The 21,744-nt window shown below is 46.8% G+C and overlaps 1 protein-coding gene across 1 annotated transcript in view; it reads right to left on the bottom strand.

Annotated features, from left to right (window-relative positions):
- The window catches only part of CDHR1 (cadherin related family member 1), a 97,115-nt gene that overhangs the window by 36,401 nt on the left and 38,970 nt on the right, over nucleotides 1–21,744 (bottom strand). The window contains exons 10-13 of the mRNA XM_054983976.1: nucleotides 16,950–17,028; nucleotides 11,679–11,779; nucleotides 7,166–7,369; nucleotides 2,743–2,895 (exon numbers count right to left, since the gene is read on the bottom strand). Coding sequence (XP_054839951.1) covers nucleotides 2,743–2,895; nucleotides 7,166–7,369; nucleotides 11,679–11,779; nucleotides 16,950–17,028 — 537 coding nt within the window. The remainder of the gene's footprint in view (nucleotides 1–2,742; nucleotides 2,896–7,165; nucleotides 7,370–11,678; nucleotides 11,780–16,949; nucleotides 17,029–21,744) is intronic.

The following is a 21,744-nucleotide window of genomic DNA, read 5'->3' as shown; positions in this document are numbered from 1 at the left end:
GCAGAAGGTAATGAAATCCGGCACTCTTCTAGCGGACAGAAATAGCCTTGTGACATCCTCTGCAGATAAACCCACATAATCCAGAACACCATGTGCCAGAAGCAGAGAAAGAGTCATCGGGGTAGCAGCACAAAAAGGTATATGCAGGCATCTCCAGTCAATGAGTCAAGGGATACGCTATGTATGTACGTACGCATGCATGCATGCATGCATGCAGGGCTTTTTTTCTGGGAAAAGAGGTGGTGGAACTCAGTGGGTTGCCCTCAGAGAAAATGGTCACATGGCTGGTGGCCCCGCCCCCTGATCTCCAGACAGAGGGGAGTTGAGATGGCCCTCCACGCTGCTCGGCGGCGCGGAGGGCCATCTCAGCTCCCCTCTGTCTGGAGATCAGGGGGCGGGGCCACCAGCCATGTGACCATTTTCAAGAGGTTCTGGAACTCCGTTCCACCACGTTCCAGCTGAAAAAAAGCCCTGTATGTATGTATCCTCCCATTTCCCCTTCCTCCTTTTTATCCTGGTTAGGCTGGATGTGTCTGGCCCAAAGTCACCCAGCAAGCTTCCATGACCGAAGAGGGTATTTGAACGGAGACCAGGCCTCCCAGCTCCTAGCCTGACACTCTGAGCTCTGCACTGCATTGGCTCTGCAGAGGCTGGTGTGGCTCTTAGCCAATCTGACTTGGGGAAGAAACACATCATTTTAGAGAGATATCAAACCCCTCTGAGAAACTTCATCAGTTTTATCAAAACTCTGAAGGCTTCCCTTAATATTTCTATGATGTATTTTGCCCGATCACCTTCCAAATTCCCTTTGGATTTTGCTTCAGACAAAATCCAGTGATACTTAGGGGATATATTCTCCCGAAAAATGTTCCAAATCTTCTCAAAATTGTTTGGGCTTCCATCCTAGCTCCCTAGTGCTCTTGCTTGTGGAGGAACCTCCAAATTTGCATAAGATTTTGTACCCAGAGTGCTTTGCAGGCCAGGCCTGAACACTCTGTTATGGCCATGTAAGATGCTTTTCTTTCTTAAAAACATGTTTTCCATCTTACTGTCCATCTTATCTGATCACAGTTCCCTGTTATTGTATTGGGGAGTGGGATATTTATGAGTTAAAATATGACCTGGTACAGGAGTCTTCTAGGGAGGATAGTAGCACGCTTCATATTGGATCCTTGCCACATACTGCTTATCAGTTGACCTTGGATATGTCACTCCTCTCCAAGGTCAACTGCGAAAAACAAGCGCATAAGTGTAGCCATATAGCTTCTATACAAGTCTCTGTTAGACTTTCCACAGAAGAATCTTGGCTCTGGCTGAACTGTGAAAGCAGATCTGTACAACTGACCACAACCAGGGTTCACCTGGGTCCGTCCCCCCCACCCCTTGCAGGAAAAACAGCAGTATATGGGTGTAAACATATTCTCTGTTCTGTTCTCGTTTATTTCTTTAAATTGTCAGAGGCAGGGCTTTTTTTCAGGGGGAACATGGTGGAACGGAGTTCCGGAACCTCTTGAAAACAGTCACATGGCTGGTGGCCCCGCCCCCTGATCTCCAGGCAGAGGGGAGTTGAGATTGCCCTCCACACCACATGGCGCAGAGGGCAATCTCAACTCCCCTCTGTCTGGAGATCAGGGGGCGGAGCCACCAGCCATGTGACCATTTTCTCTGAGGGCAACCCACTGAGTTCCGCCACCTCTTTCCCCAGAAAAAAAGCCCTGGTCAGAGGGATTTAATCAATCCATTTTCCTTCAACACTCGTGTGTTTATTGTCCTCAGATCCAAAAGAACCATTGCCCCTTGGCAACACAGGAGGAGGCAGTCATTTTAAGAGGGCTGCTTCATGATCGATGTTTGACCCTTTTTGTTCAGAGTTCTTATTTCAAATGACATGAGAGCCATGTCATAGTGAAGGCCTTATTATTGGATGCTTAGGCATGTGGTCCTTGAAAGAAATTGGAAGCAATGCCTGGGAAGGGAATCAGGCCATCGCTTCAAAGCGGCTTAAGGGGGCACATGCCCTGCAGTCCAAAAACACAGACCTCACAAGTAATGTAGTACTGTGGGTGGAACACCAAAGCTTGGTCATATGACAGGTTACTCAGGCATGCTGGGATCAAAATGACAACCCTATGAAAAAATATTTTTCAGAGAGGGAAGCAAAAAGGAGAATTTATCCCTTTTTACATTCCCCTTTCATATCAGCAGGGCTTTTTTTCAGCAGGAATGCGGTGGAACGGAGTTCCGGCACCTCTTAAAAATGGCCACATGGCCAGTGGCCTCGCCCCCTGATCACCAGACAGAGGGGAGTTTAGATTACCTTCAGTGGCACAGAGGGCGATCTCAACTCCCTTCTGTCTGGAGATCAGGGGGCGGGGCCACCGGCCATGTGACCATTTTCGCCAAGGGCAATTTAAACTTTAAAAAACTCCCTCCCTTGTTCCAGCTGACCCAAAGTGACGTCATTGTGCAGTCTTGAGTGCCACCACCTCTTTTCCCAGAAAAAAAGCCCTGCATACCAGCTATCCTGGATCTATGAAGCTGGCTGTGGAGACAGTCACCCCAGGCCCCTGTCAGCAAAGAGGCTTCTGCAGAGGCTGTCCAACTTCCACAATGGCTTTGGTGACCACAGTTCCAATCCCCAAAGCTTTCCAGAGGTTGGTCTTGGGCTCCAGGCTGGATGAAACTAACTAGCACCTTCCCCTGTTCTTCTATAACAAATAAATGTAGAAGTCATTACAATACCTTGAAAGATAAAACCTGGAATTTTTCATAGTCTATGGCAGCAGAGTTTTCTACTATTATGGTGACCTGAGCTTCGTTCAGGACAGTCTGAGGGACAACACGGAAGATGCCACCGAGACCAACAAGGCAGAGGCTGAATTTGGCATTTGCTCCCTGTGTAAAGTTAGGATGAAAATTATTTACAGCCATTGACATTAACAGTATTAGCGACATTTCTGGTTGAACGATTATGTGTGGATTTAATGTACAAATGTGTCTGTGTGTGAGAGCGAGCGAGAGCGAAGGGGAGATTGTTTGGAAAGTTCTGATCAAGAGCAATGGGGTGAGAGGGTACTAAGAAGCTTACTTAAGTAATTTCACCAGCTCTGAGCAGATATGACCTCCGGTAAAAATAGATCTGGCAGGTTGCCAATTTTTATAGTCACAATAGAAGAAAACCTTGTTTGGACTGGCTAAGCAGGGAAAAATCTCAATCTTTGGTGCTGAATCTTCAGAGAGAAGTAGTTACCTAAAAGTGGGAATTTAAGTCAAACTAAGCCTTTGTCACGGCAAAGTCCTTTTAAATGTTATCCTACATTTCTTGCTGGGAAAAGACTAGAAGTAGACTTCAGGAGGAGCCATAGGTTTCTTTGTAGTTTTTGCCACAACACAGTAAAATGGCCGAACCTTTGGAACTGTTCACTGTGCACTTCGTAAAGCACAACTCCCTCACTGTCAAATGGATTACCTGTCCCCTCTTTTCCCTCACAGTATTGCACTTTAGAGATCTAGCAACTGGTAATGGGGATGGGCAGGGCTTTTTTTCTGGGAAAAGAGGTGGTGGAACTCAGTGGGTTGCCCTCGGAGAAAATGGTCACATGGCTGGTGGCCTCGCCCCCTGATCTCCAGACAGAGGGGAGTTGAGATTGCCCTCCACGCCGCTGAGCGGCGCGGAGGGTAATCTCAACTCCCCTCTGTCTGGAGATCAGGGGGCGGGGCCACCAGCCATGTGACCATTTTCAAGAGGTTCCAGAACTCCATTCCACCACATTCCTGCTGAAAAAAAGCCCTGCATCTTTGACTTCTAATTTTAAACACGGTTCATGCACAGAGTGCAAAAACACATTGAGGGAGAGGGCAGGAGTTGGGTCTCTCTTGAGAATGTGGGTTGGGAGGGGCAAAAAGACCGTTGACATATGCAACAAAATCTTGGATTTTTTTGTGGGGAAAATACCCATATTGTTTTATAAAGGCCAACAACTGGGGTGGGACAAGGAAAGATAAGGAGACAGCTGGGGGTAAGCAAGGAGAAACACTGAAAGAAAAAGAATTCTGATCAGGCACAAAATATGTCAAGAACAGGAAAGAATGGCTGAGTAGATCATGCCCAAAGCGAGGAGGCCTGCAAGGAATGTCAGTTTAAAGATCACAGGGATCTCATTTTTGGCTTGGAACTGTAACAAGGGGAGGCGGAGAGGCTGAAATGACCCCCCCTCCATTCTTACTTAATAACTTTGGAGCAGCGTATGGAATATTCTCAGCAGAAGCCTCTCCAAAGTTATGTAAATAAGTCCCTGCGGGGCATGCCCAGAGGCTCTTCGCTTGAGGCAGATCACCTAGTTGGGAGCCTCCCCTCCCTTTCTTGCGCGTTCTGTTGCATTTTTATCTCTCTCTATTGTTAGCTGCTTTGGGTCCCCATTGTGGGGGGAAAAGTGAAATATAAATGTACTAAATAAATAAATTTTAGCAGTGAAGAGTTCAATTTTTACTGGGGCAGGCGGAATGAATGGGAACAGAATATAACAAAAATCATTAAGAACAAAATATACCAACTACAACTGGTTTTTTTTTATTTGCAATCCTCCAGTGGTATCATATTATAAACCCTTCGTGCTCTTCAGACTGAAACTTCTTTAGTTATCCTATCTTCTGTGTGAACAGCAGCCGCTGTAACTTGGAGGCTGGCTACCTCAAAACGAGTCATTTTATTCCTTTTTGTCAGGCCAGTGGCCTACTTACTTTTGTACAGCACAGAATTTAGTCACTTTAGCACAATCCTCTGCTGCATAGTGACAGGTTCGGTTTCTTTTCAATAATTAAAAATCCCCTTTCCTCTCTCAGGTTAGCTCAGGTGGAAGCTAGCACATACATTTCCATGGCAACCACAGTCAGCATGTCCAAGGAAATGCCATTGCATTTTAAGGTCATCGGTAAACCTAAATATACTAAAAGTAGTAGTGTGTGCATATGTGCCATCAAGTCCCAGCCCACTTATGGCGAATGGCGAACACAGCAAAGGCCTTTTAAGACAAGTGAGAAGCAGCGGTGGTTTGCTGGTGCCTTCCTCTGCAGAGTCTTCTTTGATAGTTGCCTATTCAAGTACTGATCCTTAGGGGTGTGCACTTTGGGTTTCTGATTCCGGTTTTTAACCCGAAGTGGCCCTATTTGGGGTTCCTGAATCAGCCCCAGCATTGCTGAGCTGATTCGGGAATCCCGAAGCAAAACTTTCCGAAGCAATTTGTATCACTTCGGGAAGTTTCGGGCAAAGAGCAGGCGGCAAGAAAAGTGTTGCTTTCAAAATGCCAGCCGCTTTACAGCTGATGGGAGGGGATTCCCCTCTCATCAGATGAAAAAAGCCTTTTAAATGCTGACTGCTTTCTTCAGCTAACAGGAGGAAGATTCACCTCTCATCAGCTGAAGAAAGCCTTTTAAATGCCCTCCGCTTTTTTCAGATGATGGGGGATCCCCCTCCCATCATCTGTAAAGCAGCCGGCATTTGAATGCAACACTTTCCTTGCCATTTGCAAATGTCAAGAAAAGTGCTGCTTTGAGTTTTGGTGTGTTCTGTAAATATTCCCGAATCCTTATAGAGCATACCGAAGCAATTAAACACCCAAACCCCAAAGTGGCTTGCCGCTTTGGGATTCGGGTTATCCCAAATTTTTTTCCTGCTTCGGGTAAATCCGAAGCAGGAAACCTGAATATTTTACAGGTGCACACCCCTACTGACCTTGCTTAGCTTCTGAGATCTGACAAGATCGGTCTATACCATGCTGCTTCCCCCTCCAGTTGTAGTAGTATGGCCCCAGTTTGATTTGACTTCTGACTCTTTACTCAGCACATCAACTAAAAGTGATCTCCACATTATTAATATGCCACATTTCCCCTCTGTAGTTGGCCTTTTAAGAGGTCTGTATGTTCAGTTTGGTGTTAGAGAGGTATTTGATCAGCTAGTGGTTTTATGCTGGACAGCGCCTACTTACTTTTTTAGCCTTTGCCCCCTTCTTGCAGCTACTTTTGTACAGTTACTTGTTGCCACACAAATTTTTCCTCCTCATTATTGTCACAAAGGGTGAGGCGCTCAGATGCTGGCAAGGAAGAAAGAAAAGGAAGGGTGCAAAGGGCAGGCGTTGCCTCTAGGGATGGCTGGTCTGCGACCCACTTTCAGAGGCTTCACAACCCACTTTTGGGTCCTGACTCACAGGTTGGGAAGCACTGCTCTCGAAGCTCTAGAGTAATGCCACAGAGTAGCTAGAGTGTTGGTTGTTGACATCCGGTCCGGGTTTTCACCCGAGAGTGAGAGTGATGTATTGCACAACATCATTTCCGCCTCCCACATTTCTCCCTCTGACCTGGTCTCAAGCACGGGTGGGAGGGCTGAACTGCTGGGAAGTTGCCCACTTGAAGCAGGGAAATGGAGGGGTGGGTTTTAAGGTGGGCCTCTGAAAAAATGACGATTTGGGATCTGGGACCTGCAGTCAAATCCCCACTTTGCCATGAAACTTCTTGGATAACCTTGAGACAGTTATTCTCTTTCATCCAAAAACAAGGCTGTTGTGCGGGTAAAATGGTGAAGAGTATATCCCTTTCTGCTCCTTGGAGGAAGCATGTACCATTGGAGTAGAGGCGACTCAGCATGCGTGACGTGGATATTAGGGGTTGCTGGCTACACTGCTCTTTGGGATGGGTTATCTTCCAAATGAATAGGATGCCTCTCTTTGTCTAAAGTGGGAGCACCTCTCTGTCTCCTCCTTTTCTTCTTGTGCCCTTTCTTCATTTCCCTCTTCTATTGTTGCTTTACTAGGAGAAGGAGGCATCTCCACAGCGCTCTCTATGGAGCCATGTTGCATACTTTCCACATGTGTGCTGCTGGATGGATGGCCACGTGACTGGGAAAAATACTCTTTAGGTTATGCTTTCTCTCTCTCCTTTCTTCTAGAAGTGATGGATCTCAATAAATGTAATTTTAACTTTTTTCAACGTATTGGCCTGAGGGCTGGTTAGCGTATGCAGTTGCATGCACTGTTGACTGTGTAACTCTGCTATACTATACCAAGCCAACTAACCAAAATTCCAATATGAACTATATAGACTGAGTTGGATGCTGATATTTAAAGTGGAGAGTGGAGTTTTGGGAGAAGGTTGATAAACAATTACAACCAACCTGATCTGAATCGTTAACTGTAATTTTGAGCCCCCTCAGGATCTCACCCTCTGGTGGATGTTCATACATTGTGACCTCAAACCGGTTCTGTAGCCCATTTTCTCCGTAGAATGTTGGCGGGTGATTGTTGAGGTCAACAACTCTTATTGTTACCATAGCAAAAGCATGTGCAGCCATATCACCCTCTGGACCAATTTCTGAGGCCTGCAATGGACAAGAGATAAGACTGTATGTAGGCTGTATCTGGACATTTCTCTCTCTTTCGTTCTGAGTTAAATATTTTGGCATTTGTGTTTGTGCATGCCATCAAGTAACAAGCGACTTGTGGTGACCCCAGCAAAGGGCTTTCAAGGCAAGTGAGAAGCAGAGGTGGTTTGCCACGGCCTTCCTCTGCAGAGCCTTCCCTGGTGGCCCCCCATCCAAGTTCTGACCCTGTTTGGCTTCTGAGATGGGACAAAATAAGACTATACCGTGCCACCTTCCCTCCAAATTTTAGCATTTACTTCTCGGAAATTGCCATGAATTCTTGTGAGTGGAAAGGGAGCATGTGCGCTTGTTGGCATGCAATAAATTCCTAAAGAAATGCTGCCTTTAAAAAAAGTATAACTAATTGTCTTTTTAAAACTGGACAAATCACCAATTTATATAATGCACAACGTATCAGTCCATCACACGTCCCTTCCACAGGCCTGACTGGAAATGATTGTTTTACTCATTTAAGTAGAGATTGTAAAGGAGGAATTCCTGGTGAATTTCACCCTAAATATCTAGCTCCAAAAAGCCACATACCAACTACACACTTGTATCTTAATATGCACTAAACAATAGATTCCTTACCAATATAAAACAAATTTCAGTATCAGTACTCTGCATATTCAATAACGTTTCTAATTATTAAACCCTCTCTTAAACTTCAAACATTGCCATAAAGTAGAATCCACATCTGTACCAGAAAAGCAATCTGAAGATATCAAGTTTGAATTTGATGGTAGCAATGGAAGATTCTCAAATTGCCATCTCTAGCAGATGGAAACCAACGAAACAAAAACAGATGCTCACTGGGTCATGAATAAATGAAGCCTAGCTTTTATAAAAATTAATTTGAAGGGAAGCCCCAGCAATCATTAATATTCATTGGCTGAACGCAAAACATTTCTGAGATATACCTTATGAGGATGAATAACAATAACAACAACAATAAAACAACAACATTCAATTTATATACTGCCCTTCGGGACAATTTAATGACCACTCAGGTCGGTTTACAAAATGTAATTTAATTCAGAAGGGGGGGTGGGATTTTTGGAATGGAGAAAATGTCATGTATGGGTGCTGGTGATTAACCCTTTCCCTGCTTTCCCATTTCTATTCAAAATCTATGTGGACAGTTATTAACCTTGCGGGTATTTGTCCTCCTAAAGATAGGAGAGAAACAGGCTTGAGGTATGTTCTACTGTAATTTGGTTACTAACAGTACAATCCTAAGAAGAGTTACTCCAGTCTAAGCCTATTGAAGTCAATGAACTTAGACTGGAGTAACTTTATTTAGGATTGCACTGTTGTAAGCAATAAAGTCTCTCTGACCACACAAGAAAAATACACAGAGGTGCCACACTAATACGAATTACATATCTCTGCATAGGTCCAAATCTCCTCCCCCCAAGCTTTAACTATGTTTTTGCTTGATGTAGCTCTATTCTGGCTGGCCCCCCAGGTGCCAATCACGCTGCACCACAGGTTGGGATGCCCGGGTTTCTGCAAGGGAGATAGATCCAATCAGGGCTTTTTTTCTGGGAAAAGAGGTGGTAGAACTCAGTGGGTTGCCCTTGGAGAAAATGGTCACATGGCTGGTGGCCCCGCCCCCTGATCTCCAGACAGAGGGGAGCTTAGATTGCCCTCCGCACCGCTCTGCGGTGCGGAGGGCAATCTAAACTCCCCTCTGTCTGGAGATCGGGGACGGGGCCACCAGCCATGTGACCATTTTCAAGCGGTTCCAGAACTCTGTTCCACCGCGTTCCAGCTGAAAAAAAGCCCTGGATCCAATCCATTGCCTATGAGCCGAGTCCTCATTTTACAAACTAGAGTTAGGCAAAATAAATCCTGGTTTTTGTGTTACATTTGCGCTAGAATACCAGTTTGAGCTAGAATATCAGTTTTCACTTCTGCCCTCTTTTAAATCTGAAGGAATTCTGCAGAAAAGACGCTTTCTATAAAAGTTCTTATTTTAATCGCCTGTGGAAATTTTTGGCAATTTTCTTCCGCTCCTCCTTTATTTATCAGATATATCATACTTTTATTTCATTGTTCTCATATAGTGGTCTCTAATTGTGAAATCCAATTTAGGGGATATATTACCCTATTCTAATTTCATTTATTTCGTTGTATAAACCAGTTTTGTTGCATTGTTACTTGTATGTTTTATACTGGTCTTCATTGCATTGTTTTTATCACCGCCCCACAATGCAAGTAAATCTTGGGGAATGAGCTGTAAAAAGACATTGGGATGAAGCAGCAGCCGTGAACTGGACCCTGTCAAGATGAAGTCCCCGGGCTGAACTTTTCTGGTTCCATCAGTTCTAGCTTTTTAGTCTCGATTGGTTTCTGGGTCTATCTAACCTCCTGAGAACCTCCTGAAAAGCTCAAGCAGGGTCCGTGTTGGGATTCTGGGTTTTCTTTGCAGTGTGGCCGCTACTTTAGGTCTCCATACTCATCTCCCTTCGCTTCCCATCATTGTGTGTCCTCTGTCTGTCTGCCTGATGTGCTTGACAACCTGTACCTGGGACTTGACAGCTGCAGCCAGTTGGCTGCCTGTAGCTTTGGTCTTGGCTTGCTTGGACTAGACTTGGACTTCTTGGAGCGTCATTCTGCAAGATCTGAGTCGTGTGCTCAGGGACATTCATTCAGGTGAGCTTCCTTAGGGCTTTGTTCCTGGGACTGGCTTTGACCCACGGCTCTGGGGCTGTGCTTAGCCTATGTGCCTCTGACATACCAGCAACAGATATATGCTGGATTGCTAATTATCTTCATATCGGTACAACTGCCAAAAGAATGCCTTTTAGACAGGATAAAATAACCTGGAGGACTTACGGTGAATAACCAGGGTTAGGAAAATGTGCTCTGAAGGACCAGGTGCTCCCATATTGTCCTGCCCACCTTTCATCAGAGGCCACACTGAAGGTGCCCAACTTGCTAAGTGGAAATGGATGTGGTCACCCAGTAGTGGCACTATGGTTATGGAATTCTTCTCAGCAAAATTTCTGATTGTCCGATCAAGGAATCAACATCTCTTGCCTGTGGTACATGACACAGGAAAAAAACCCCACAGCAGTGAGAATTAGGAAAAGCAATTGCAGGTACAGACACGTCGTTATAGCAAAAGCAATAAGTAATTTTATATGAACAATTATAATAGAAAATTCATCAGTATATAAGAACTTTTACGTATTCTTACACCATAGGCAAAGAAAAGCACAACCACAACCAAAATGGAACGGACTGCCTTACTGCTAGTGGACCATTGCAGCTCTAAGAGAAGAGAGAAACGTCACTTCCTTTCCCTGTCAAAAGACTTTATTTTGGACACTATCAACTCTGGGGAAGGCGGTCCGTTCCATTTTGGTTGTGGTTGTGCTTTTCTTTGCCTATGGTGTAAGAATACGTAGAAGTTCTTATATACTGATGAGTTTTCTATTATAATTGTTCATATAAAATTACTTATTGCTTTTGCTATAACAACGTGTCTGTGCCTCCAATTGCTTTTCCTAATTCTCACTGCTGTGGGTTTTTTCCCCTGTATCCGGGGTTACCCAACAGCGTTGCCCCCCCCCCCCGCTTGTTTCTTGCTGTGGTACATGACAACCTTTGCCAGTGGTTCCATTGACCAAGACAAATTCTAAAAAATGACAGCTGCTTAGTAGACAGGCTCAATACATACCATTTCCCCAGTATAAGAGCAGGCTACAGGCACACTAGCTGAAGATCTGCATGGTGTAAATCCAGGGCTCATTTTGAGGGGGAATGTGCAAGAACGCAGTTCTGGCAGTTCCCCAAAGAGGTCACATGTCAGGTGGCCCCGCTCAGCTGACTCTTGGCCATTTTGGCCCTGTTTCAGCCTGGATTGGGGCTGAAATGGCCCAGATCAGGCCTTTGACGGATGGTGGATCGCTGTCCCACTCCACAGCAGCCCGATCCTGACCATTTTGGGCCCCTTTTCGGCCTTTTTCAGCCCCTTTTGCCATTTTGGGCCCAATTTCAGCCCTGAATGGCCAAGATTGGGTCCCAAACAGCCAGGATAGGTGATGTCAGGGGGTGTGGCATATACAAATCAGTTATGCTAATGACACACTTCTGGTGATGTCAAGGGGCATGGCATATGCGAATGGATTACGCTAATAAGTTATGCTAATAGTTCCTCCAGCTGTTTTTCTACAAAATGACCCCTGTGTAAATCCATCAGATAGTGATTCAGGCATAATATAGCTAAATTCATATAATGACAAGACGAAACAGATACCTGAACTTTCAGTTCATACACTTCTTTTTGCAGTTTAATGGGGTTCTTAATAACAGAAATGGCTCCAGTTGTGTTGTTTATTTCAAAGGACCCTTCACTTCCTGTCACAAAACAGAAACATACTTGGTTACAGCTAGTTAATTTCCCATCATCCTGATAAAAGAAGGGCCCCATTCCGATTCAGCTCCTAGGGAACTAGTCGGCTGTAATGGCTGAAGACCCTGGATGGCAACAGACACCCCCAAGTGCGTCAACGCACAACTTGCCACCTCAGTGAGACCTGAGCGAGCATCAAAACGTGCCTGCGAAAGTCTGCTTCAGTGTACGGGTCTAACCTGCTGGATTGGGGTAACTGACTGTAAAAAGCGGAATAGTCCACAAAAGGTACACGTTTGCATGCATTTTTTAATTTGTCAGATAAGTTACATGTCTCAGCTACAGGTGACTTTCCGATCCAGTAGGCTTTCTGCAGCCAAAAAGGATGAATTGGACTGCAGCGTGATGAATTAGGTAGGGGAGAGGGAAAATATGTTTTTCATAGAGTTGAAAGTGGCATGATGCGGCTCACAGAGTGTGAATTTCTTGAATTGTAACTGTCCTGCTATTATCCCTGATCAAATAGGTTTTGCAAGTTCTTTTAGATTAGAGTGGTAAGTGGAAATAGCAGGTGCCAATTAAGATTTCAGTAGCGGAGGGTGATGATGAGATTTTGATACTGCTACTGCAAGAGTTGATGGATTTCAACAAGATCCAAAGTCTCCTTCTGGGATATATATATGGTTCCCCAAACAGTGTATTTTGAGTGTATTTGGCGTAAGTAATTTCTTTTTAAAAAATAGTATCAGTAGCCCTTTTTTTTTATACAGGAGAAATCCTTTCCTAAAGATAGCTTTTCTTTTGAAGGAACACGATCATGTATTGGCCTTAGATCCAGAGGAGTTCGCCATGTTAGTCTGTGGTTGCAAAATAGTAGAGTCCAGTAGCACCTTTAAGACTAACCAACTTTATTGTAGCATAAGCTTTCGAGAACCACAGATCTCTTTGTCAGCTGATGACGCCTGAGAACAAATCATGCCCTAAAAGTGATGCTGGTGGGAGCAGAGTGCTCTGGCAGGCCATGCTCACGGAGGTTGTCCCCTCGGGGTCTGGGACAGCGCCGCTTAGAACCTCGAGGTTGATGGCTCAGGAGGCGGGCCTTTGCGTCTTGGCAGAGATGATTCCCCTACACGGCTTGCCCCTATCCATTGTGGAGTGCGTGGGCTTCCGCAGACTACTAAAGCATCTTGCCCCTTGGTTCTCCATGCCGTCGCTGTGCACCCTTGCCCGTCAAGTCCTGCGGGTATCTTGAATGAGGGCTGGCACGTTTGGGTCAGGTTTAGCCAGGCCCACTCCCACTGCTAACAGGCTTCTGAGACCTTGCTAGGCCTTCCTGGCACAGCCAGATCATCATGACAACTCCTTTCTGCAAAGGCAGGAATGTGGGTGATGCTGGTGGCAGCCTCCTTTGGGCACTTGCACAACAGCTCAGGAGCTATAGTGGAGCTGCAAGTTGCCCCTATCCATCATAAACGCTCTCTGAGCAGGGGGGAATGGGTCCCTCGACTCATGTCCTTCCCGCAAAGGCAGGAAGGTGGCCGATGTCAGCTGCTGCTGCTGCTGTCCCGTTTCTGTCTCTCCCTCTCAGGAACCACTCTGACCCGTCCAAGCAATGTCTCCTGTCCTGCCCATCCCCTTCTTTCCGCAAAGGCAGGACGGCGGGTCATGTCAGCCACCGCTTCACAAGGGACTATCCTGTTGCTGCTCCCTCCTTGGTCACGAGGGACAGCCCAGCTGCTATCGTGCAGCTGATTGTATCGTATAGGGATACTGTCAGTTGCACAGCGTGGCGGCTCCCCTGTCAACGGGACTGACAGGACCCCTTTCAGCCGGGTGGGAATGTGTCCCACAACTCCCGTCCTTTCTGCCAAGGCAGGAAGGTGGGTGATGCTGGCTGCCACTGGAGAAATCCTCAGGGGGACCCTCGGGTGAGGCCCTGCAGCTGCTGGGGGACCTTGCCACTACCCCTCCAAATGACATGCGAATGCTACAAATAGATTCAGAGTCAGACAGAACAAGATAGCCAGATAGATAGAAAGATGGATTGAAAAACAAAAACACTGGGAAAAGATTGACAAACGAGCATACATATAGAGGAAGATAGAGAAAGGTATGTAGAAAACAATATAGTTACAGAAAGAGAGAAAAAGACAGCTAGAGATGGAAAGAAACAGGAAAGGGCAGATATACATAGAAAGATATAGATTCAGATAGATAGTGGTGGAATCACATAGGAAGAAACACAGAGAGATAGAAAGTTGCAAATAGACAGTGAGAGGGAGATACAGAGAAACAGATAGAAAGGGGCACACAGATATCAACTGTTCTAGAACTAGAAACAAAATGCGAATGCAACAAAGAGATATTGAATCGAACAGAACACGACACATCTATGGATAAAAGGACTGAAAATCAAAAACAGAGAAAGATACAAACATTAGAGAATGTATAATGAACAATACACTAGAATGTATGTACATACATTAGAGAATGTATGTTAACAGTTAGAGAATGGTATGTAGAACACGATAGAGATAGAAATAGAAAGAGAGGGGACATCACCCGCCCTCCGGCCCTTGCCGGGAATAGCTGCATGCTCCTGTGAGGCCAGGCAGTAGATGGGGGATGTTGCCACTCCCCCTCCACATGATATGTCCTCTCGGGTGCTGTTAGCTGCCACCATATTATTCCTCAGTGGGACCCTTGGGTGAGGACCCGCGGTTGCTGGAGGATCTTGCCACTCCCCCTCCACATGACATGTCCTCTCCCTCCCATCCTTTCCGGCAAGGCAGGAAGGTGGGTGCTGTTGGCTGCCACCGTATTATTCCTCAGTGGGACCCTCAGGTGAGGACAATTGTATGTAGAAAAAAATAGAGATAGAAAGAGAAAGAGAGGGGATATCACCCGCCTTTCGGCCCTTGCCGGGAATAAATGCATGCTCCTCTGAGGCCTGGCAGGTGGGCACACGGGGGGAGCCGCTGGCGAGTGGCCAGACCCCCCACCTCTCCTTGCCCACCAGGCCTGGCAGCTGCTGTCAAACCCCACCTTTGACGTGCTTATTCCGGCTTGCACTGTAAAAGCCCACCTTTGACACGCTTATTCCGGCTTGCACCAGGACTAAGCAAGCGCTCCTCTGAGGCCTGGAAGGTGGGCACACGGGGGGTGCCACTGGCGAGTGGCCAGACCCCCCGCCTCCCTGTGCCCGCCAGGCCCGGCAGCCGCCGTCAACACCCACCTTCCGGCCTGTGCCGGGAATAAGCGCACGCTCCTCTGAGGCCTGGTGGGTGGGCTCATGGGGGGTGCTGCCAGCGAGCAGCCAGACTCCCTGCCCCCTGAGGGGAAGTGGCATGCCGTCGCCTCTCCATGCCCGCCAGGCCCAGCGGCCGCTGTCAACACTCACCTTCCGGCCTGCGCCGGGAATAAGCGTGCGCTCCTCTGAGGCCTGGTGGGCGGTCACATGGGGGGTGCCACTGGTGAGCAGCCAGACCCCCCAACCCTGAGGGGAGGCAGCATGCCTTCGAGTACACCCCTTGTACAATGGGCCAACGTCAACCGGTAGCTCTCATTGTATCGAGTGGAAGTTTCCTGCGGGCCTCGGATTGGAGAGGGTATAACTCCAAGGTCCCTATTGCAATTTTGACCAAACTTGGGTAAAGGCTGGAGGAGAGCTTGTTAAACACTCCCTGAGAATATGGGCTCTCTAAGTCCAACTGGGGCCGTTCTGACTCCCACGACCTCAAACTGGTTCATCAGTGGGAAAAAGTTAGTTGTGATTTGCTAGTTTGGGTTCGGCGGTGGCACTGAACCACGAACCACGGGCTCGTTAATTTTTGGGGGGTTCGTGCCCATGTCTAGTTAGGAGCCAGGTAGCGCTTGCAAGCTGGTCAGAAGTTTTAGTCCAGTTTCCATTGCAATCTCTTGATCAGAAACCAGAATTGTAGAATGCAGGGCCAGAAAATGTAGACATTCAGACGGATGCATCCACATGGTAGTAGAGACAGTTGTGTTTATAGCTTAGTACACATCGGCTGTGCTGTGAAGGTCATGCTTTGTGAAAACAAACGTGCATGGTGTTTGTTTCTCACATGCTTGGCTCATGCATCGCAGGATCACAACGATGGCCAGCACCATTTTGCAAGGTGCTTTTTATAAACCTGCACACTGGCAATCGCTGGGCTGTTGTGTAAGCAAGCAGGGTAGCGCAGAAGAGAATCCCAGGATCTCCCCCTCAGTTATTTCATCCCAGGCCATTTACCTGTGCAACTTTTGGGGATGTTGCTATCACAGTGACCCCTGCTTCTTTCTGGTTTCTCCCTACTCCCCGTGCCCCCTGACATTTCTGCAAATGACCTGATTGGGGCATCATGCAAGTGGCCCTCACACAAGCACATTTGGACTGAGGCCCGGAAATTCCTGCCAGCATATCAAGCGTACCAGTAATACCAGTGTTCTAGGAAGAGTTTTTTTCCATGCAGCAAGGCTGCTAGAGGTTCTGGAGCTCAACACAGGTTTCATTTAAACTTTGCTTGAAATTAGTATAGTCAGAAATCTGGTTAAAGAAAAGGGCAGAGGCATTCCGCTCCCTCCCACCCCCTCTTTCTAATTTGACACCAATGCTTGTTTTTTCAAACCTGTCCAATAATGGCCCTTTTTGCTAATATCTGCAATAACTGAGGCTTCATTAAAGGGCATTAGACTTCACATGGAACGTGTATTGGCTTATGTGGAACACCATCATCAAGATTCATAGGCCAGAAAAGTCAATCTTGTCTACAATGCAAATTTAAGTCAATAGCAGTTCAAGTGTTCATAAACCATGATGTTGTCTGACAGTTATGAGGAAGCTGGTTACTCAAAGGATGGTCCATTGTGTGCTTTCTATAACAAAATACTTCTTGAAGGATTAGCCTGTACTTAAAATAGAGCCTTCATTTTAATCCAAAAGCCTTGCTAACTCCTATGATACATCGTACAAAATGTGTGCGGCAGAATATCTGGTACTCGCTGTGATGATGATGTACCTTTAATGGGAATAGCTGTCTGTTGGGCCGGAGCAGTTGAAACAACTGCAGAGGTGCATATATTAACACACAACGAAACAAACCATCTATTAATTTGGTGTAATAGATGGTTTTGCCAATCTACCAGGGTTTCATGCCGATCAAGACCGTTTACCGTTAAGAAGAGTGTAATGAATGCTGTTAGGCTTCCCTCGATCGCCATCAACTGCGGCAACTGTCATCACCTCAGAACCCTGGAAAGGGGGGGAAAAAGTCTCTATATAGACAACACGTTGAGGTAAAGACTGCTAAAACATATGAGTCATACTAATCGAGCAACACCCTCCCATCTTGCTAGATGGCAGGAAATTTGAAGGGACACGTGGAAAGAACAGAGAGTTAACTAGTCATCTTGCCTGTCTAGCCAAGCAGGGATTCCTTGTGAAGTAATTCCTTTGATCTGTTGGTTTTAAGACACTAAGTCCATCTGTATTTTTGGCTGAATGCCTTTTCATATCAAAGTATTGCTTTTTGATAGAATTTTGTTTTCAAAAGACCAAACATCTCAGGTAAGAACCTCAAAGAGGGGAAGCTTGACGACTCACCGGCAGGCTGGGTTGGCCTGCCACCCCTCCTCCCCTCCGCTGTTTATGGACCGATGGGGGCACTGTCACAACTTTATGGGTTTGGCTGTTTTGAGGCACTGGGCTGGATCCCAACAGGGTGAGTGGGCCTTCAGGACTGCTCACCCCAACGGATCTGGAAGCAAGGGTTGCCTGGCAGCGCCGGCAATGGAACAACGTGTGCCGAGGTGTGCCAGCAGGAGGCTGGTGGGAGATGCATCGGTCGGCAGCCTGGCCCTCCGATGCCAATGGGGATCCGTGTCCAGATGCCGGGCCAATGCTCTATCCAGCTGTAATTAATAAAATGGTGGCCATTTCTAACCCAAAAAGGTGTCCGGTGTGAATCATTTAGCCGGAACGCAGTCTGTCGTAGCACATAGGTGACAACCTTTTTTCCCTAGGGGGATGCTACTTAGTAGCTATGATGATAAAGTGGTCCCAACATGCCACTCTTGTCCTATCTAGGGGTTCAACTCCCTGGCTGCCGTCCCAAGTGGTGCTCACAGTCACTCAGACCCCTAGTAGCCTTCCCTGGGGAGATTAAACCACCTAGATTGTTTGAGATATTGCTGCCTTCGGGTTCCCTTTTTTCTCTGGGTGAATTTGCACGCAGCTGGTTGGAAACTCAAGATGCTGGCCTACATATGTTGTTGTTTATTAATTTAGTAGTGTATATGAAGTCGCAGGAACGACTCATAAGGCACACGCAAAGGCAACAAAATAACAAACAACTGTTTCTTGCTAAAACTAGCTAACTAAAGATAGAACAGGCTAACTTGCCTCTCCTCAGAAGAGGCTTGAGTGTTCATCCTTCTCCAGCAGCCTAAGGGCCAGACTACAAGTGATGAATGACACAGGTTGGACACTTGTCAGCTTCCCTCAAGTTTTGATGGGAAATGTAGGCAGCTTGGTGGAATGTTGGACAAGTGACAGTTGAAAAGTCCATTGGACAGCAGTCGGAGAGCCAAGCTGCGAGACCAGGATGCCTCCATTCCCCATCAAAACTTGAGGGAAGCTGACAAGTGTCCAACCTGTGCCTTTTGTCACTTGTAGCTTGGCCCTACGTGTCCCTCCTTTTTTTAACTGCCCTGAGGATCCAACTTCCCTCACTCTGTCAGCCAATCAGGAGCCACTTCGCTATCCATGTTGCTAGGCTACGGCAATACTCCCTTCCCCCCATGAACACCAAGCAGAACTAGCCCTTCAAGAACCAAAGCACTCAAAACAGGGGGCTGGCCTGGACATGTCCTCTCTGTTTTTGCCAGACTAACATGGAGGAATGACTGGACAGTCTATAATTTGTCCGACTAGAGGTAGAAATGCTACACTGTACAGTCCAATGAATCAGGCATTATGCCTTTACAGAAAAGGCCATTATACCTTTACATGTGTGTGGTAATAGTATAGTGAGACCCACAAATTCACATGAACATGGAGGAAATGGTCATGGCCAAAAACATCTTTCTTATTTAGCAAGCAGTATCATTGACTCCTCTCACTCTGTGAGAAACAAACCCAAACATATAAGCTTCCCTTGTGCAGCAGGGAAGGGGAAGAGGGTTGCCACTTGCCAGCCAGTGGTTGGCACTTGCTGTGAGACCGGGATCAGTATTGCTCTAATGGCACGAGGGGCCAAGCTACAAGTGACGAATGACACAGGTTGTCACACTTGTCAGCTTCCCTCAAGTTTTGATGGGAAATGTCGGCATCCTGGTCTAGCAGCTTGGCTCTCCGACTGCTGTCCAATGGTCTTTTCAACTGTCACTTGTCCAACATTCCACCAAGCTGCCTACATTTCCCATCAAAACTTGAGGGAAGCTGACAAGTGACCAACCTGTGTCACTCGTCACTTGTAGTTTGGCCAAAGGTCACTTCCAGGATGTCCAGGATAGGGCACAGCAGCCACCCCAGACTCCCAGCTGCCCAACTCACCTGCAGCCCCAACCATGATGCCAACCACCAGGACTCACCACCACTGAAAACTCTGAGCCCCACAGCAGGAAGGTTATGTGGGGGCAGGACCAATAGTTGCAGCCTCCATGGGGCCCAACCTGCCAACTGCCTGGCAAGCCACAATCCCACTGTGAGACCATCCAGACATGGTGACAGCATGCCCACAGAGCCATGTCTCCATCAATCAGCTGCCAGGCTCAGCAAGGAAGCCATGGGTGATTGTTGGATATTTATCAGAGTAAATAAAACACAATGGAATAATGCAGCACAGACGCGTGCGTTTACCTTCTAAGAAAAAGTTTACTTCAAAAATTAGGGAAAGGATTTCATGGAAAGAGAACAACAGCAGTCTAACTAACTTATCTTTCTAGTTCTGATATACTCCATCTTGTTTCTTTGTTCCCCTTCTTCAGGGCCTTTTTTCTGGGAAAAGAGGTGGTGGAACTTACTGGGTTGCCCTTGGAGAAAATGGTCACATGGCCGGTGGCCCCGCCCCCTGATCTCCAGACAGAGGGGAGCTTAGATCACCCTCCACACCGCCAAGCGGTGCAGAGGGCAATCTAAACTCCCCTCTGCCTGGAGATCAGGGGGCGGGGCCACCAGCCATGTGACCATTTTCAAGAGGTGCCGGAACTCCGTTCCCCCGCGTTCCTGCTGAAAAAAAGCCCTGCCCTTCTTTCTCTCTCTCTGTCCCCTTGCGTACATGCAGGATAGCATGAACCATTTCCAATATATATTGATTAGCCAACAGTCAATCTTAGGGTCATCTCATTAAGAATAAAACCTCCCCCCCCTTTGGTGGGAAGAGTCTACTCTGCATCTAATTGGCTCTATGCTAAACTTGCTCTCATTAGCTTACAGAAACTTAAGCATGAAGAGATGACACTTGCAAAACCCAACAAAGATGTCTAGCCTTCCTCCCACACCACTCTCGGAAGTAACCTCACATGTATTCCTCCCTGTTCACTTGTGCTCCACTTGCACTCCACTCAATCACGAGTGGAGTGCAAGTGGAGTGCAAGTGAACAGGGAGGAATACATGTGAGGGAGGAATACATGTGAGTCTGTTCACTTGCCATTCAAGTGTAATTTGTCACTTCTAGCTTGGCCCATAGTGGGAGGAAGAGGCAGAGCCAGCCCCACCTAGGGGAGCTTCAGATAGCTGGGCTAGTCCCTGCAGCTGGGGGCAAAGGAGCCAGTGAATTCTAGAGTGTTGCGCTGATGCCATGATGTAACTTCTGACCTCGCCCCCAAAGTGGTGCCATGCTGTGGGAGCAACGCTGATTTGGGGAGCATTTCCCCCCTGCTGCCCTATTTATTAAAAGGTATACAAAACTGGGCAGAGTATATCAATCACAGGGAGAATGTGATGGGTTTTTGGAGCTTGCTGGCTGCTATGAGTGTGAGAGAGGCAATAACAAACTTAGCTTAGGTTTAGAAAAGAAGTAAGAGTTCTTTATGATGACAGGAAAGATGAGAGATTCCTAGCTGCCTATTTAGTCTAAGGATGGGCATAGATGTAGGACAAGCCCTGCATCCATGACGCAAGAGGGAGAGAGAGCTGTGTGACAAAGAGAGGAAGAGAAGGATGTCATGAAGAGCAAATCCTGAGATTAGCAATCTACACATCAAAGGATAGTTCAGGGCAGCAAGGAGTAAGCAGATGCCCTGAAGGCTCTACCTTTCTAACTTGCTGGTTTGTCCCCCTCTGAACCTGAGGAAAGGGACAGCATTACATCCTTCTCGTCTATCACTACCAAGAAGCGGTGAGGGTTGGGACTGCTGCCAGGATATCTACTGCTCTAGTGGGAGACCTGGCAGTGGGGTTGCTAACTCTAGGTTGGGAAATTCCTGGAGATTGAGGGGTGGCGCCTAGGGAGGACAAAGCGTATGCCATAGAGTCTACCCTCCAAAGCAGCCATTTTCTCCAAGGGAATTGATTTCTCTAGCCTGGAGATCAGTTGTAATTCTGGGAGATCTCCAGGCCTGACCTGGAGGTTGGCTACCCTATCTGATAGCCCTAGTCCATTGCCAAGGAACTCTTCTCCAGTGAAGCTCATTGGCTGCACTTCACTGCAGCACATTCTTGGACCACTTTTCCTTTGCAAAAAACATATAAGACATGGTTTGCGACAAAAAACAGCCGCACCCAAATGGCAAAACCGGATGATGTTTGAAGGGCTGTTTTCTGCCCTTTGTGAGTTTTGTGTGTGTATGTGAGAGAGACAGAGAGAGCATGCAGACAGAGAGAAATCTATTAACTGGCTGTACTTTTGGGATATTGTTTACTAATGTGTTGGTTACAACGTCCATGAGCAGATAAAGCCAAAGCAAGGAGTCAACTAGTCCCAAATGCATTCAATCGCATAATCACCCAGCTGGAAAGCCTCCTTC

The sequence above is a fragment of the Eublepharis macularius genome, chromosome 6 (assembly GCF_028583425.1).
Source record: "Eublepharis macularius isolate TG4126 chromosome 6, MPM_Emac_v1.0, whole genome shotgun sequence".
Taxonomy (NCBI): Eukaryota; Metazoa; Chordata; class Lepidosauria; order Squamata; family Eublepharidae; genus Eublepharis; species Eublepharis macularius.
This window is presented reverse-complemented; position numbering and strand designations above follow the sequence as displayed.